Here is a 15403-nt window from a genome sequence, read left to right as displayed (position 1 = left end):
ACTAACTCGTTCATCAGTATGAGACAAACTTTTCATTGTACTGAGGTTGTTTTGGCAGTTTGGCCGTGATTAATTAATAAATTTTATTTTTATTGTGGGATGGCCTCAGCAGATCGATTACACCAAAAGTGAATTTATGGACCTTTCACCAGGAAAGGGAAAAGTGGCCGCTGTAGGGAGCTAGATTCAAGTGCATTATAGCACTGAACCTAAAACTAAAAAAAAAAGTCTTCCTTCATGATATAACAGCAAAAAATCTCATCACTTGGGTCAACACCTCGTTGAATATCCAAAAACTATATCGCAGCAGATTGGTCGATGGGAAGATAGCTTTCGTTTGTTCACGCCTGGCCAACCGCTATATAATCCAGGAGTAGAGAACGCATGAGCAGGTCGTCAACAACTCGGAGTTATCTGAATTTCCAGTGACTAGTATCTTTTACAGAGTAATCTCCACAGCGAGAGGAGATCGATCGAGAGAGAAATTTGTGGAGTGAGGTTTCAGGTATGTCCCTGTTATGTCTGTCTTACAGTTAGGCTTTCTTTGCCGGATGTAAAGTAACGACATCAAACAAACGTTCAACCTTAAAAATTGTCTGAAGTTAGCTCGAAATGATTCTGCTAAAATTTGACACTAATTCTTTGTCGGTCCCTAGATTTTTCGGTTTCTTTCCTCAGAAAAGTTAACAGAAAAATACCCGATCACTTCTAAAAAAAGTTCTGAATTTACATTTTATTTACGGTTACCATAGCACCGCTCCTTCCTCTGAAAACTCAACAAACAGTCCGGTGAACCCCTTTTTCTTTGTTGGATCGCAATCGAGATTCCATATCGAGTTTTTGACATAAAGCCTTTTGCAAAGTTTAACAAAGTTCTGTACTGCTGATGCAGGGCCATCTTATAATTCATGCTAATAGGGTCGAGGCAGAGACTGAATACTCTCACAGCTTCACCAACAATTAGAATGAACAATACTCAAGTGAGCCAGGTTTCAGCTGCAAAATCGCTTGGTGTAATAATAGACGATAAACTCGATTGGCATAGTCACATCGAAAAACTAACGAAAAAGATCGCCTCTGGTATCGGGGCCCTAAAGCGAATTAGGCACCTGATCCCAGCATCAACCTTACATCTCATCTACCAAGCTTTAGTAAAACCTCACTTTGATTACTGTGACATTGTTTGGGGTAGCTGTGGGAAAACGCTACGAGACAAACTGCAGAAATTGCAGAATAGAGCAGCCCGTGTGTTGACATTCTCTAACTATGATGCTGATGCAACTGAGCTACTCGAGGTTTTAGGGTGGAAAAATCTTGCACGCCAGCAGGAAATCCATAAAGCCACCATGATGTTTAGATGTCTGCACGGGCTAGCTCCAAGGTATCTATATTCAAAGTTTACGTGGCGTGACTCTGCTTATGACCTCAGGGACTCTGAAAATAAGCTTAATGTTCCACTACCGCGCACTAATTATTACAGAAAAAGCTTTAGCTACAATGGCGCCACATTATGGAACAGTTTACCACGCGATATAAGGAACACAGAGTCTCTGGGGTTATTTAAACGTAAGATCAATGACATTTTTTAAGTCTAACGCACGGCATTCACGGAAAACAGCTTTAGTGTTATAGTATGTAGTTTTAATTTTAAATATCTTAGCGTATGTGATATGTATTTTTATAGGCTGATGAATTGATCGTGTCTAAATAAAGATTACAATACAATACAATACAATAAGGCTACATCATACATTTTTATCATTGAAGGTTGCTCCGTATCTGCAAAGAATCTATAGCGAAGTAATTTTGTGCCACACCTCAACACCGACTGTGCAAATACTTCACATTTGAAACGAAGACATGATCACGAGTCCAATGTATAGAAACCAGAGCGAGCCTTTCTATTGCTACATGTATCACTGTCGGTTAACTACTCGTAAAATATTGACACACCCAACTGCGCTTGCAAAAAGAATTAATAAGCGCTTTTGAAGGAACTTGATTCCAAATCCACTGAGCGGGAGAAAAGTGATAAATCTTCTATTTCCTTTTTCAGCTTCTATAGAAATGCTTTTGGACAGTCATTCAGAGGCAACCTGTGTGGCCCTTAGAAACATACTTTATTAGATCCCACTCTCTGGCTAGAGTAATAACCACACTTTCCACAGAACTACAATAATGAAACTTAAGAATCTCCAAAAAAATCTATGTAAATCTGATCTATTAAGTGTCAATGATGAACGCCGCTACTTCATCAGTCCTCAGGAAATGTCAGCGTCGTGAAATAATCATCGTATGTCTCAGCTTTACGAATCACCTCATAGCAATCATCAGCCACACGCAAAATTTCTGCGTGTCTTAATATCCCGTTAAAATTGAAACTCAGTGCACGGCCGTACGCTCCTACGCTGTGAATGATGCACAGGTCACCAATCTCTGGATTTTCATTCAGATCTCGGTCGATAGCAATCTTGTCATAGTTCGCGCACAAGGAACCCACCACGTCGAACATTTTTCCTCTCTTGTTACCTTGGTAATTCGGGCATGCGTACAAAGGATCGTTCACAACCGTCTTGTAGTCAGGAAGATCTTTTCTCAAATGACTCGGAAGGACTTGATCCTTTACAATGGTGATGTAGTTGTACGCGCCAAGCAGGGGTGGCAACAGGATGTCTACAATGGAAGCATCCACGCCTAGGAAACGTTTGTACGTGTCCTTCATGTTTATTACACGTGAAACTAACCAGCCACAGTCACCAGTTAGCAATCCTCCACATTCGTACTTGATCTGTAGCGGGTGAAGATCACTTTGCGGCAACACAATTTGTTCGTACAGACGTTTCACACGGAGCCCGAGATCTTTCAGGTCCACAGGTTTCTCTTCGGGATGATTATTAACACCGATGCCACCACCCAAGTTGACAAACTCAACTGCGATTCCTGTCTCCTTCTTGATTTCCACTGCCAGAGAAAACATCATCCGAGCAATCTCGGCCAGATCCATGGCATTCAGAGAATGTGATACGATCATGGTGTGTAGACCGAAGCGTTCCACACCGTATGCCTTGCATTTCTTGAAGGCGGAGAACAACTGGGCTTTCGTCAGGCCGAACTTCGCCTCAGCAGGATCGCCGACACGCGTGTTGAATGAAATCTTGTGATGAGGACCTGGATTGTACCTGAATGCAACCACTTTGGGCATCTTTCCTTCTAACGCCTTCTTTAGGTTGTCGATTTGGGAAAAGTCGTCCAAGTTGACAATGGCTCCCAGGTCAACCGCCTTTCGGTAGGCATCAAATGCGGTGTTATTGGATGTAAACATGATGTCTTCGCCTTCAATTCCCAGTTTTTCACAGAGAATAAGTTCTGTCAGTGAGCTGCAATCCATTCCCATCCTACATTCCTCGTGCAGCATCTTCAAAATTATTGGGGTCGGCGTCGCTTTTACAGCAAAGTGATTCTTAAAACTCGATCCGGTCATCAATCGAACCCAAGCAAAGCTGTCGTTGAAGACCTTGGTTCCAGTCAGTATTTTCTCTTTGTCGTAGAGATAAAACGGGGTTTTATACTGAGAGGCCACTTTTCTGAGCTCGACCTCGCTGCAGGGCAAAGGTTTCTTACTCAGCTCTCCGATCTCATTGCTAAGGTTTTCCATCTCTGAGTCAAGTCTACATGGACAAGAAAGGTACACGTTAATTTGACGTATATATAATCATGTAATATTTTACAACTGTTCATCCTATGTTGAGAGGTCAATTATTAGAAATGAAAGGTCTTAAGTTTGTTGGGACTTTAAAAATTACTTTTTGGAAAATTAAGAGTTGGCGAGGATGAATTTCAAACCGCATTTTTAAATTCATACTCGAAAACTGTGATTAATGACTGTAAATGTTCCTTTTCAAGTTAGAATTTGCTATTCTCGGGTTGATACACGCGCATGCGTTAAACACCAAACCAATATACCATAGTTTCTTGGTTATAAGGCGCACTCGGTTAAAAGACGCACCCCAAACTTGGCAACTTAGTCAAGCTAAGTTCCCAAACTGAAAATTACGTGAAAATACTCGGTTATAAGGCGCACCAAAAGGTTGAGAGCTAAAAAAAGGTGTGATGGATCTGAAGAAGTTTCATGGTTGCTCTGGCGATGAAAGCAAACGGCGAAAAACTCTCACCGAAAGTCGGCTTCAAAGGTGATCGACAGCTGAATATCAACACGCCACTGAGAAAGTTTCACGGTTGCTCTCAATATCAACACGCCACCGAGAATGCAAGTTTCTGTGCACAAAAAAGGCTGAATGGACGAAGAAGGTAGGTTTTATCTCCACGTCGTTTATTCAGAGAAGGAACTATTCGAGCGCGCGACAGAAACACAATTTTTGGAATTTAAAACGAGGTTCGAACGATTGTCTTGTTGTCATGGATATCATGTTACTGAACTTGTGCTATTGAAAACGTATGCGAATTTCCGGTTGTTTGCTTTTATATGGAAGTCGATTAGTGTTCTAAAGAAGTATTCCTTTATAATTCATAAGAATAAAGGATAGGATTCTACACAATCTTCGCTACACCTCAGACTGTAATGTATTTACTGCACGCTGGAATGTTATTTCACGAAGCGGTTTATTGATTTTAACACAAAGAAGAGAATTGAAACAAAGAATGCTTTTGAAAAAGATTTCTTCAAACTTATGAATAACGGTGTACTTTTGGAAAAAACAATGGAAAATTTGCGAAAGCGCGTGGACGTGAAACTAATCACAAACAAAAATATGCTCGCAAAGTATTACTCGAAACCGACAAACATTGGAAGTAAAATCTTTGGTGAGAATCTTGTGGCTCCTCATAAGATCAAAGAAACGCTCGCTTTCAACAGACCGGCATATGCTGGGATGTGTATCCCTCGATTTGAGCAAGACGTTGGTGTATGATTTTTATTTTAATTACATACACCTTTAGTTGTTCGTTACTGTAACGTGTTCGCTAAGACAGACAGTGAAACACCAGAGAGTTGGTTATAACACAACATTTAATCTTGTGAGCCGAGTGCACATCAAGCGAGGCGAACGAATACATCCGGGAACTCAGATGTAAGGTAAACTGTATAAATTAACTCGACATACATAAATTAACATCGTTACATCTTCCCCCGTTATTCAAAGAGGAAAGAATAAACAAGGAAAGAAAACTAAATCGTTTGTTAGAGTCATTGTTCGGAGAATATAAACAACATAGGTAAGTGTCAGCATGTATAGTCACGGAGGTATGCTGGTCTACGTAGGACTCTTCCCCGAGCGCTACGTCTTTCTGGACTCGTTACGTCATCAGCTGGAGGGTTCGGTGTTGCTTGTGGCTTGACCATCTCTTGAGGGTTTGATTAAACGACTGGTGGTACCTGTTCCACTTTGGTCAGGGGCAGGGGACCATGACCTGAGTTAGGTATCTCTATGTCAAGAGGTGATTGTTTAGGGAGTTCGGCTGTGAGACGCAGGTGTCGGCGGTTCCTACGATACACCCGTCCATCGTCAGTGGTAACTTGGTATGAGCGTATACCAACTTGTTTGGCAACCGTTGCTTGGGTCCATTGTTGTTTATATTTGGGTGGATGGATACGTACGGTGCTCCCTGGCTGAAGTGGCTGGAGTTCTTTGGTGCCATTGTTGTAATAGAAGGCTTGTTTGTTCTTCTGGGCCTGAAGAAGCTGGGAAGTGGTGTCAAATTCAGGTTGTGCTAGTAGTCGCCCAGAGGTAGGTAGGAGGGTTTTGGTACGGCGGCCAAAGAGGCGCTGAGCTGGAGACGCTCCTAGCCCTTCTGTGGGGGTGTTGCGAAAGTCAAGGAATCCCAAGTAGGGATCACTGCCAGCCTCTGAGGCTTTGAGCATGATTCGCTGCACAGTCTTCACCTCGTTTTCCGCCTTGCCATTTGACTGCAGGTAGGTGGGGGAGCTTGTTACATGATCAAACTCGTATAAATCTTTGAACGTCTGAAATTCCTGTGAGCTGAATTGGGGGCCATTGTCGCTCACTATCTTGTCCGGGATTCCATGTCTTGCCATATGAGGCTTGAGCTTTTCAATTACTTCTTTTGATGTCTTCCTCGCAAGTTTGTCCACTTCAAAGGAATTTGAGTAATAATCAGTGGTGACAAGGTAATCCTGGCCCTGGAGCTCAAAGAGATCAACGGCAAGGACCTGCCACGGTCTTGATGGTACTGGGTGTGAGATCATGGGCTCCCTCTGCTGCCCTTGGTGGTATGAATTGCAGACTTGGCAGTTGGAGACATGTTCTTCAATCTCTTTGTTCATACCAGGCCAGTAGAACGCTTCCCGTGCCCGTCTTAGGCATGCTTGTATTCCCAGATGACTGGAGTGTAGCTTTCTTTTGAGTTCAGCTCTCATCTGAAACGGTATGACAACACGGTCTCCTTTGAAAATGACTCCATTTTGGAGAGCAAGTTCTTCTTTGAATGGAAAGTAGTCTTGAACTTCCAGTGGGAGATAGAGCTTACTTTCTGGCCAGCCTTGTTTGATGACGCAAGCAAGGGTCTTGAGGATAGCGTCTTCTTGAGTAAGGTTTTGGATTTGGCGAAGAGTTTCGTCTTTGACCGGAAGATACTGTAGCATGTTCACTTGCTCTGCTTCTATCTCTGTTGGAGATCTAGTATCTGAGACTGTCATGACATCTTCCTGATCCTCAGTAGCTTCCTTAGGCGTCAGATACGCGCGACTCAGGGAATCAGCCATAAGAAGGGAGGTTCCCTTTTTGTAGGATACTTCAAACTCGTAGCGTTGGAGTCTAAGGAGCATTCGTTGTAGCCTTTTGGGTGCGTTCAGGAGGCTTTTCTTGAAGATTGCCTCCAAGGGCTTGTGATCAGATTCGACCAGCACTTTCCTTCCATACAGGTAGGTTTCAAACTTCTCCATTCCGAATACTATGGCCAGTAACTCTTTTTCGATTTGCGCATACTGGACCCCTGTGGGGGTCAGGGACCTGGATGCATATGCGACTGGACGTCCGTCTTGCATGAGACATGCTCCCAGGCCATGCATAGAGGCATCACATTGTAGTGTGGGTGTGGCACTTGGGTCAAAGTATTTTAGGACTGGAGTCGTAGAAAGGATCTTCTTTGTCTCATCCAGGGCTGCACCATGAACCTGTTCATCCCATTGGAACTCGTTCTCGTTTTTGGTGGGCTCGCGTAGAGGAGTCGTGACCTCTGAAAGTCTTGGAGCAAACTTTTGCAGGTAGTTAGTCATCCCTAAGAGACGTTGGATCCTCTGTTTGTCAGTCGGTGCTGGCATCTCTTTGATTGCCTTGACTTTTTCAGGGTCAGGTTGTGTCCCATCTGCAGAGAGCATGTGGCCCATGTAGGCCAATTCCTTAAGCCTAAGCTGCAGTTTTCCCCTGTTTACCTTCACACCTTTTTCTCGGCATCGTTGGAGGAGAGCAGTAAGCTTGTCGTCGTGGTCTTTTTCTGCTTCATCATCGTTAGCTCCACATCCAAATACGAGGATGTCATCAGCGATCGCCTTGCATCCATTTAGCCCTGCTAATGCCTGATCCAGTCTTCGCTGGAATTCTTCAGTGGCCGGTGAGATCCCAAATGGCATTCGAAGCCATCTGTATCTTCCCCATGGAGTGCCAAATGTGGTTGCGTAACTACTTTCCTCGTCTAAGGACACGTGCCAAAACCCATTTTTAGCGTCTACCACAGTAAAGCATCTTGCGTTTGAGAGCTCAGGAAGGACATCCTCGATTGTCGGCAGAGAGTAGTGATTCCGTTTGAGGGCTCGGTTAAGTGGTTTGGGATCAACACACAGTCGAACATTGCCATTCTTCTTCATGGTGACGACAGTTGCTGATATCCAAGGGGTAGGGACATTTACTGGCGTGATGATATTAAGGTCTTCCAAGCGATTCATTTCCTCTTTTAGCTTTTCTTTAATGGCGATCGGCACCTTTCTTGTTGGGAGTTGGACTGGTGGTACGTTCGGGTCAATTTCCAGGTGGAGGTCACTTTCTAACTTTCCTTCTCCTCTGAATACATCGGCATATTCTTCGAGAATAGATTCCGTCGTAAGTGGTGTTTTGCTCTGCGATGGTTCTTCCGCTTGAAGAGCCATAATGTTTTGTCGGACCACAGATATGAGTTGCATTTGTTCACTGGCTCGTAAACCAAGCAGCGGCTTCCCTTTCCCCTTTACGACTACGAATCCACGCTATATTTTTTTCCATTTCTGGGGTTCACAACTTGAACACGTTTCATGCCAATTGGCTTTTCCTCCGTTTTGTTGTACATAACAAGAGTTACTTCTGTATTGTCCAGCAGGGGTAGGCTGTCTTCACCATATACTTCTTTGAAGGATTCTTCGGGTAAGATGTTCACTGTGGCACCAGTGTCCAGTTGGAATGGGACTTGGTGACCATTTAACAGCATTACCGCAAGCAGTTTGTCTTTATGATAAGGCTTTTCCACAGCACAGACTTGTTTCTTGACGTCGACACAAGTAACATATTCATCCAAGTCAGAATCTTCCACTGCATGCACTGGCCTGCGGACATGTCTTGGTGTGGGGCGTTTAGAGGACGTGGCCAAAGCGGATGGAGACAGTTTGGTTTTGCAGGCCACCGCAAAGTGGTTTTGAATTCCACATTTAGAGCATGTCTTACCCCATGCAGGACATTTAAGCTTGTTCCAAACATGTGTTTTGGCGCAGAACTTGCAGCGGATTTCTCTCTCTCTTATGGGGGGGCGGAGGTGTCTTCTCGTTGGCCTGACTAATAGCGCTGACTTCCTCCTGATGAATCTCTTTCAGTTGTTGGCTTGCGGTCTCATATGATCTACAGATGTCAATGCATTCTTTCAGTGTGAGTTTGGAGACTTGTAGAAGCTTCTTGCGTGCTTGATAATCTCTTACTCCAATGACAATTCTGTCTCTTATTAGACTGTTTTCTAAACCTCCGAAGTTACATGTCTTAGCCAACGTGCGCAGTGCCGTGACGTAAGCATCCAGAGATTCGTTAGGCTCCTGGTCCCTTTTGTTAAATCGATATCTCTCGTATATTTCGTTTGTCTCTCCTATGCAATAATACTGTAGCTTTTGGAGAACAACATCAATGTCCTCCTTATCAGCTTCATCTGCAAATTCTAAGCCTTCGTACACATCTAGAGCATCTGAGCCAATACAGGTTAGTAGTGTGGCAGTCCTCAGATATTTGTTTGCGGTAGGGTTTTCAGGATCTTTTAAACGTGCAGCAATTTCATAGTTATTCCAGGCACGGTGGAATTTCTTCCAATTCGTCGCCAAATCCCCTGTAAGCTCCAATTTTGAGAGCAATGGGATGTTTATTGGGATTTCAACCAGACTTGGTTGTGCGACGGCTTCTTGCGCTTGTACAGAAGCGCCGCTACCCTCGGCCATATTTTGTATTTTGAAGTTAATAAGTTAGATTTCTTCAGCTGGGATTTCCTTCCGAAGACACAAGACAATTCCACTTACCGTTGTCTTTCGCTATTCTTTGTGACGAAGTTGTCGGGTGGCTATTGCGGAATACAGTAGAGACCGGAGACTATCCTTTAGAACTTGATAACAGTTCAGAGTTGTTCGACCACGTGTGTGCGAGTAGATTTCTCTCAAGAACGTTTTCCAGTGCACTGAGCGGTAATTCCTCTATGGCAACGGATTTAGGAACCAGGATCCCACTCCTGACACCATGTAACGTGTTCGCTAAGACAGACAGTGAAACACCAGAGACTCTAAACACAACATTTAATCTTGTAAGCCGAGTGCACATCAAGCGAGGCGAACGAATCCATCCGGGAACTCAGATGTAAGGTAAACTGTATAAATTAACTCGACATACATAGATTAACATCGTTACAGTTACGAGAAAATACGCATTCATTTGCGCTAAAAGGCGAACAGTTGCGTGAAAATACCATCATTATAAGAGACAGAAAAACATCATTTGCGGGTAAATCAGATTCAATAATGATTTTTGCATTTTAATCGACATTCTTATGCGTCATTGGTCAAACTAAAGAGAAAAAATATAATTTTATTTGGGTGTGGACAAAACCTGCCCTAGACCATGGCCTACCCTGTGGCCTACCCCTTGGCCTACCGGTGGTCAGACTTTTAAGAACATAAAAATAAAATCAGTAAGAGTCGAACGAATACGCTGGTGTACAATTATCTGTCTCTCAAAAGGGTATACTAAGAGGTAGCTGAAACGATTTTCAACGTCCGAGGGAACGAAACACTGCAAATATCACAGCTCTCAACCATAACGGTAGGTTAAGGGGGAGGGGAGAGGAGGGGCCAATATTGCGTGGTCGCAGAAGATATGCAAAATGGCGGCTTTATGATGCAGGCTGTCAGTTGGTAACATATAGTGGAGTGCTGGTGTAAAAATGTAATGAACGGCGTTATATCGGAGAGCATAAATATCCAGGTAAGAAAATGCAAACATTACGTGCCAGGCCCACTTTTTAAGTGCCCTCAAGTGCTGTAGAGTACTGAATTTGCAACGAGCACTCCGGGACACGCACACATCGCTGTCGTAAACATTGCGCAAACTTTACTTGCTTTTCCAAAGAAAGGGTCAGTATTGCACTAATTTGAAAGGAGAGCTGACATGATGATATTTGCCCAAAAGTTGCATTTAATTGGCATCTGTTCCTCGATTTCCTTATTCTTTCAGAAGCTTAAGAAATTTTGATCGGAATGTGGTCGCCAAAACAGCAGAAGAAAGTCGTTGGTAAGACAGTACTCAGGAAAACGTTGAAAGGCTTCCAGCAATGCTATACTTTTAAAAATCTGACCACCGGTAGGCCATAGAGTAGGCCATAGGATAGGCCATGGCCTAGGCCAGGTTTTGTCCACACCCATTTCATTTGCGCTTAAGGTTACTTCCCACCTTCGCGGGTGTCCTTCGGGAAAATATTCGTACGCGCGCTAGTTTCAAGAAAACCCCAACAAACTATACATCAAAAGAAAGCTTAATACATGCAGTTTACGATAAAAATATATAATTTAGGCGATTTTTTTTTATTAAGAGACTATCAGGAGCCGGTAAGGCGTGAAACGACCGAGGGTCCTTTTATTGAATTTATCGGGTATCGGATCTCGCTGTACGAGCAAAATGGCTGCACAGTCTTATTCACGAGGCATCAATCAACAACTGTGTGTCAGGCTTTTCCGATACTCTGATTGGTTGTCCAGATATCCGTATCTAAAGTTAGAGTAGCTTAAAAAATGCGAGACGTGTTGCGTAAATGGACACCACGCATGACGAGCTTTGAACCACTTAATCCTTTTATGCAAATGAGCTAATGCGAGCTTCAATCTCGCACAAAGCTCATTTGCATAGTAACTGGATACTTCTGACTCACACAGACGACGTGCGCACTCCAGGCAGCCTTCGTGTAAGGTGTCATAATCCTGACATCGATGTGACAGATAATCGCTTTTGCAGTGTTTTCTTTGCCGGTTATACTTGTCATCAAGTTTCAATAAGACGGCTCTCGTGTTTCTGGAGAACAGTGAAGCTTTCGTAAATTGTGAGATCGGATGGAAGAGCACGTGTTCAACTATTTCACTCTTCTTTCTTGGGAATTCATTCATAAAATGTGGGCGGACCTTGGAGCATCCAATAAGCTGGAAATAAGAAATAAACGGGAAGTAAAATCGCGAAAAAATACTCCCAAGGAGACACGAAAACAAAATAGAGAGTGGAGAAAGCGAAAGCGACAGCACAAGAAGGCGCGTAACCTGGATCTGCTCGCTAATACTGAAGTTCTGCCGGACATCAATGATGGACCAAATGTGGCCGAGACGAACTTGATAGATAAGACGTCTCTTTCTCCAAATCTGGTTACAGAACAGGTAGGCAACGAAAGCGGACTTATCATGCTTGAGGCTAATTCGAAAAAGGAAATGTTGAGTAATGCGAGGCGACCACGATTAACAAACCTCTTGGATGTAAATTTTTCAAGATCAGCAACAATGCTTCGGATGGCGCTTGAGGACGACGCAAAACGCAAGCCGACTCAACATTCAAGGCCGTTATTAGCACAGACAACGTTTCAACGCATTATAAGTCAGAAAAATATCCATTTGAAGAGTCTGATAAAGAATTCAACTGCAACTTAAAAGAATTGATTCCGGAACATTTGGAATATCTAACCCAACATTCTATTGGCAGTGGAAGTTTTGGCCAATGCTTCAAAGCAAGTTACCGCGGGATCGCCGTTATTGTGAAGCAAATGACACACAATGACAACGCCGATGAACAGTTCAGGGCAAAGAAAAATCTTCTTCATGAAGCAGGGGTTATAACTGCGTTGGGGGATCATGCTAATCTCCCAATGTTGTTTGGAGTAGTTACAAAGAGCGTGCCCTTATGCCTTGTTCTACAGTTCCATGGCGTCAACCAAGAAAGCACTACTCCTCATCAGGCAGCAAGCAAAAACCTACTTAAACCAACAGATTGTATTTCACTGTTTAAAGAGATAGCTTCATGCTTGAGCTATGTTCATTTAAAAGGCTACCTGCGCAATGACGTTAAGGCTAACAATGTGGTATTGGAAAGAAAGTCCGACTCTGCGAAATATGACCCGATTCTTATTGATTTCGGTAAAAGCACCAAGTTGGGGTTGCCATCCTCAAAACGAAGTTCTTCCTACTGTTCAAGAAAGACCTATTTAGCACCAGAAGTCCAAAAAGAAAAACGTTACAGCATTGCTAGTGACATTTACTCATTAGGAAGAATGCTGAAGGCTGTGTCGTGTTTAATAGGTTTTTATGAAAAGGTGCGGGTGCTTGTGAAAAAAGCCACTGACGAAAACCCCGGTGATAGGCCTACCGTTGAAGAATTTTTGCAACAAATCTCTACAATTATAGCATAGGTATTTCGCTAGTTCTTTTTCCCCATCTCGTTGCCATGTTCCCACCAATAACGTAGCTCCATTTTCTGCCTTTAAAAGCACACACAACCCACAATTCCTCTATTCGCTCCGACGAAGGGCTAACGCTCGAAACGTCAGCTTTTGTAATCGTTACGGTGGCCAATTTACCATTTCAACTTTGTTGATATATCCAAACTTTTTCACATGCCATTCGTTCTTGTAAATCTACCCCAACAATTCATTAAAAAGAAACACAAAGAATATTTCATTTGTTTTTTTCTTTCTTTCTTTTTGGAATCTCAACTCAAGTGGCATTAAACAAAAATGCTGGATTGTACTGCACTTTTGGGTATGCCACCTTAAAGTACAGCCTACCGAATAACATCATCGAAAGAGTGTAAAAATACAAAAACATCATCGAAAGAGTGTAAAAATACAAAAACGCTGGGTTATACCGCACTTTTGGGTGTGCCACCTTAAAAGTACAGCCTACTGACTAAGATTATCGAAAGAGTGTAAAAATACAAAAATGCTGGGTTATACCGCACTTTTGGGTGTGCCACCTTAAAGTACAGTCTACTGAATAAGATCATCGAGAGAATAAAAATTCAAAAACGCTGGGTTATACCGCACTTTTGGGTGTGTCACCTTAAAGTACAGCCTTCTCAATAAGATCATTGAAAGAACTCTCACAAGAAAGAAACTTTAAGTTGATGGATCTCCTAAGAAAGCCGGGTAACTAGTGCATAGTGTGAAATTGAAAAGGAAGCAAGTACTTACAAATGGTGCCCTTTTTGATACCGCTCTCTTACAAAACATCTGGGCGCTGCACAATATGTTTCTATATATTCTTTGACTTTTGCTGATAAGCCGCATCCACAATTCAACTAAATTAAGCCACGTTTTGAAATGCTTAAAAGCTGTTTGAAGGAGTTATTCGCATAATGATATGCTTGATCAATCTATAACATATTTAGCTAGTTAATACACGTGGTTTAACTTTGGAAAGCAAGTTTTCATAGCCAATCAGAAAGCAACTTAAAAAGGTGTTGATGGAGCTTGCATCTATAGCTTCGTTACAATATGACTTCGAAAAGCTACCAGGTTTCGTGCCATAAATGCGAAAGACCTTTTAACACAAGCTTCGCTCTGAAAAAGCACTTGGTTAAGGCGCATTCAATTACAACTTTACCGAAGAGAATAAGCTTTGTGAGTGAAGGAATCGAAGCGCCACTTCCAAAACCACAAAGAATAAGCAAGAGGGCCGGAACGTATCGCGCTTATAAGACATGGAGAGAAAGTGTGCTGAAAGGAATAAAAAATGCTCACCACCCAAGAGCTCGAGGTAATTTTGAATATCAAAAGTCTATATATGATCTGTTTCACATCTATGTGTGAGCGTCGCACGTAGTCTTGCTGTATTTTGAGGAGCTTGAGGTTGCCATTGACGTTACTTTGTTCTTTAACATACAGCAAAATGCGTAGTTACTAAAAGTTGGAATCACCTGAAACCACCTGAAACCACCAGAAACCACCAATGAAACCACCTGACTGAAATTACCTGAAAATTACATGAAAGCACGCAGACATGAACGCAGAACGCAGACCTCAAACCTCGAATAGCCACGCCTCGAAAAAGGTCTACACAGTGTGTAATTAGCAGATTTATCTCTCTTCCCTTTGTTATCAAACGAGATCACGGAATGCGTAAGCGAAACTGCTATGTAAACATTGGAGTTGAATTCTTATTGACGATATCGCAGTTACGACCCTCCACTGTCGAGCCGTACCAGTCTTGCATAGGTTATGTGTGTGCCTTTTGAGTCAGTCGACGTATCCGCAATCAGTTTTCCTTTGTGTATACAGTGTGTAATTACCAGATTTATCTATCTTTCTTTTGTCATTGATGTTATCAGACGAGATCTTGGAATATCTGTTTTCACGTTAAAGTACTTCTACTATATGTAAAAGTACTACTACTATATGAAATCATTTTTGGTACAATCGTACAAAGCAACTCAGGTGTCTCGTTAACACTGACCTCAAAAACGCAGACAGAAGACCGCACAGCTCGAAAAACGTGTACCCAGTGTGTAATTACAAGATTTATCTCTCTTCCCTTTGTTATCAAACGAGATCTTGGAATGCGTCATGAAACTGAGACTAATTTCATTGTCAGTGACAGTGAGATAACAGATAAAAATAGACGTCAAGTAGAGTAAATTAGCAATGCCTAAGCTTTGCGTCATGCTGAAAATTAAGATACCGATTTGCGATAATGTTTAATTCACGTGGGTTTAGATGGCTTCTGGGGTGGTTTCACGTAATTTCAGATGGTTTCCATGGGGGTCGCAGATGGTTTCCATGGGGGTCGCACATGGTTTCAGGTGGTTTCAGGTGATTCCAACTTTTAGTAACTACGCGGCAAAATGGCATAAACAGGAAATGAATTTCGTTCCAGCTGAGTTCTTCAGACAGTTTCTGGCCGATCTGGGAA

General features: G+C 42.6%; 4 protein-coding genes across 5 annotated transcripts in view; 2 read left to right on the top strand and 2 right to left on the bottom strand.

Moving 5' to 3' along the window:
• Positions 1–15403, top strand: part of LOC148734227 (uncharacterized) — a 221737-nt gene that overhangs the window by 103777 nt on the left and 102557 nt on the right. The window lies entirely within an intron of this gene.
• On the bottom strand, positions 703–15187 carry LOC148734237 (uncharacterized). 2 transcript variants are annotated; one of them, XM_088754543.1, is made up of 2 exons: positions 14948–15187; positions 703–3668 (listed from the first exon to the last, which is right to left on the bottom strand). In XM_088754543.1, the coding sequence occupies exon 2, from the start codon at positions 3653–3655 to the stop codon at positions 2255–2257; it is 1401 nt and encodes a 466-aa protein (XP_088610669.1). In that variant the 5' UTR covers positions 3656–3668; positions 14948–15187; the 3' UTR covers positions 703–2254. The 2 variants fall into 2 exon arrangements, with proteins under 2 accessions (XP_088610669.1, XP_088610668.1); XM_088754542.1 differs by lacking the exon at positions 14948–15187 and adding an exon at positions 14236–14416.
• On the bottom strand, positions 8679–9418 carry LOC148734239 (uncharacterized). Its single transcript, XM_088752742.1, has one exon. The coding sequence runs from the start codon at positions 9416–9418 to the stop codon at positions 8681–8683; it is 738 nt and encodes a 245-aa protein (XP_088608868.1). The 3' UTR covers positions 8679–8680.
• Positions 11627–12906, top strand: LOC148734238 (uncharacterized). Its single transcript, XM_088752741.1, has 2 exons — positions 11627–11884; positions 12100–12906. The coding sequence occupies exons 1-2, from the start codon at positions 11627–11629 to the stop codon at positions 12904–12906; spliced, it is 1065 nt and encodes a 354-aa protein (XP_088608867.1).

The sequence above is a fragment of the Stylophora pistillata genome, chromosome 3 (assembly GCF_964205215.1).
Source record: "Stylophora pistillata chromosome 3, jaStyPist1.2, whole genome shotgun sequence".
NCBI lineage: Eukaryota > Metazoa > Cnidaria > Anthozoa > Scleractinia > Pocilloporidae > Stylophora > Stylophora pistillata.
Note: the sequence above shows the minus strand (reverse complement) of the source record. Positions and strands in the feature narration are given on the sequence as shown.

Excerpts from the sequence above, each read along its gene's own strand:
- LOC148734237 (XM_088754543.1), bottom strand. The coding sequence starts at position 3,655 with ATGGAAAACCTTAGCAATGAGATCGGAGAGCTGAGTAAGAAACCTTTG.
- LOC148734239 (XM_088752742.1), bottom strand. The coding sequence starts at position 9,418 with ATGGCCGAGGGTAGCGGCGCTTCTGTACAAGCGCAAGAAGCCGTCGCA.
- LOC148734238 (XM_088752741.1), top strand. The coding sequence starts at position 11,627 with ATGTGGGCGGACCTTGGAGCATCCAATAAGCTGGAAATAAGAAATAAA. Across the intron at positions 11,885-12,099 it reads CAAATCTGGTTACAGAACAG|TCAGAAAAATATCCATTTGA; the intron begins GTAGGCAACGAA and ends ACGCATTATAAG.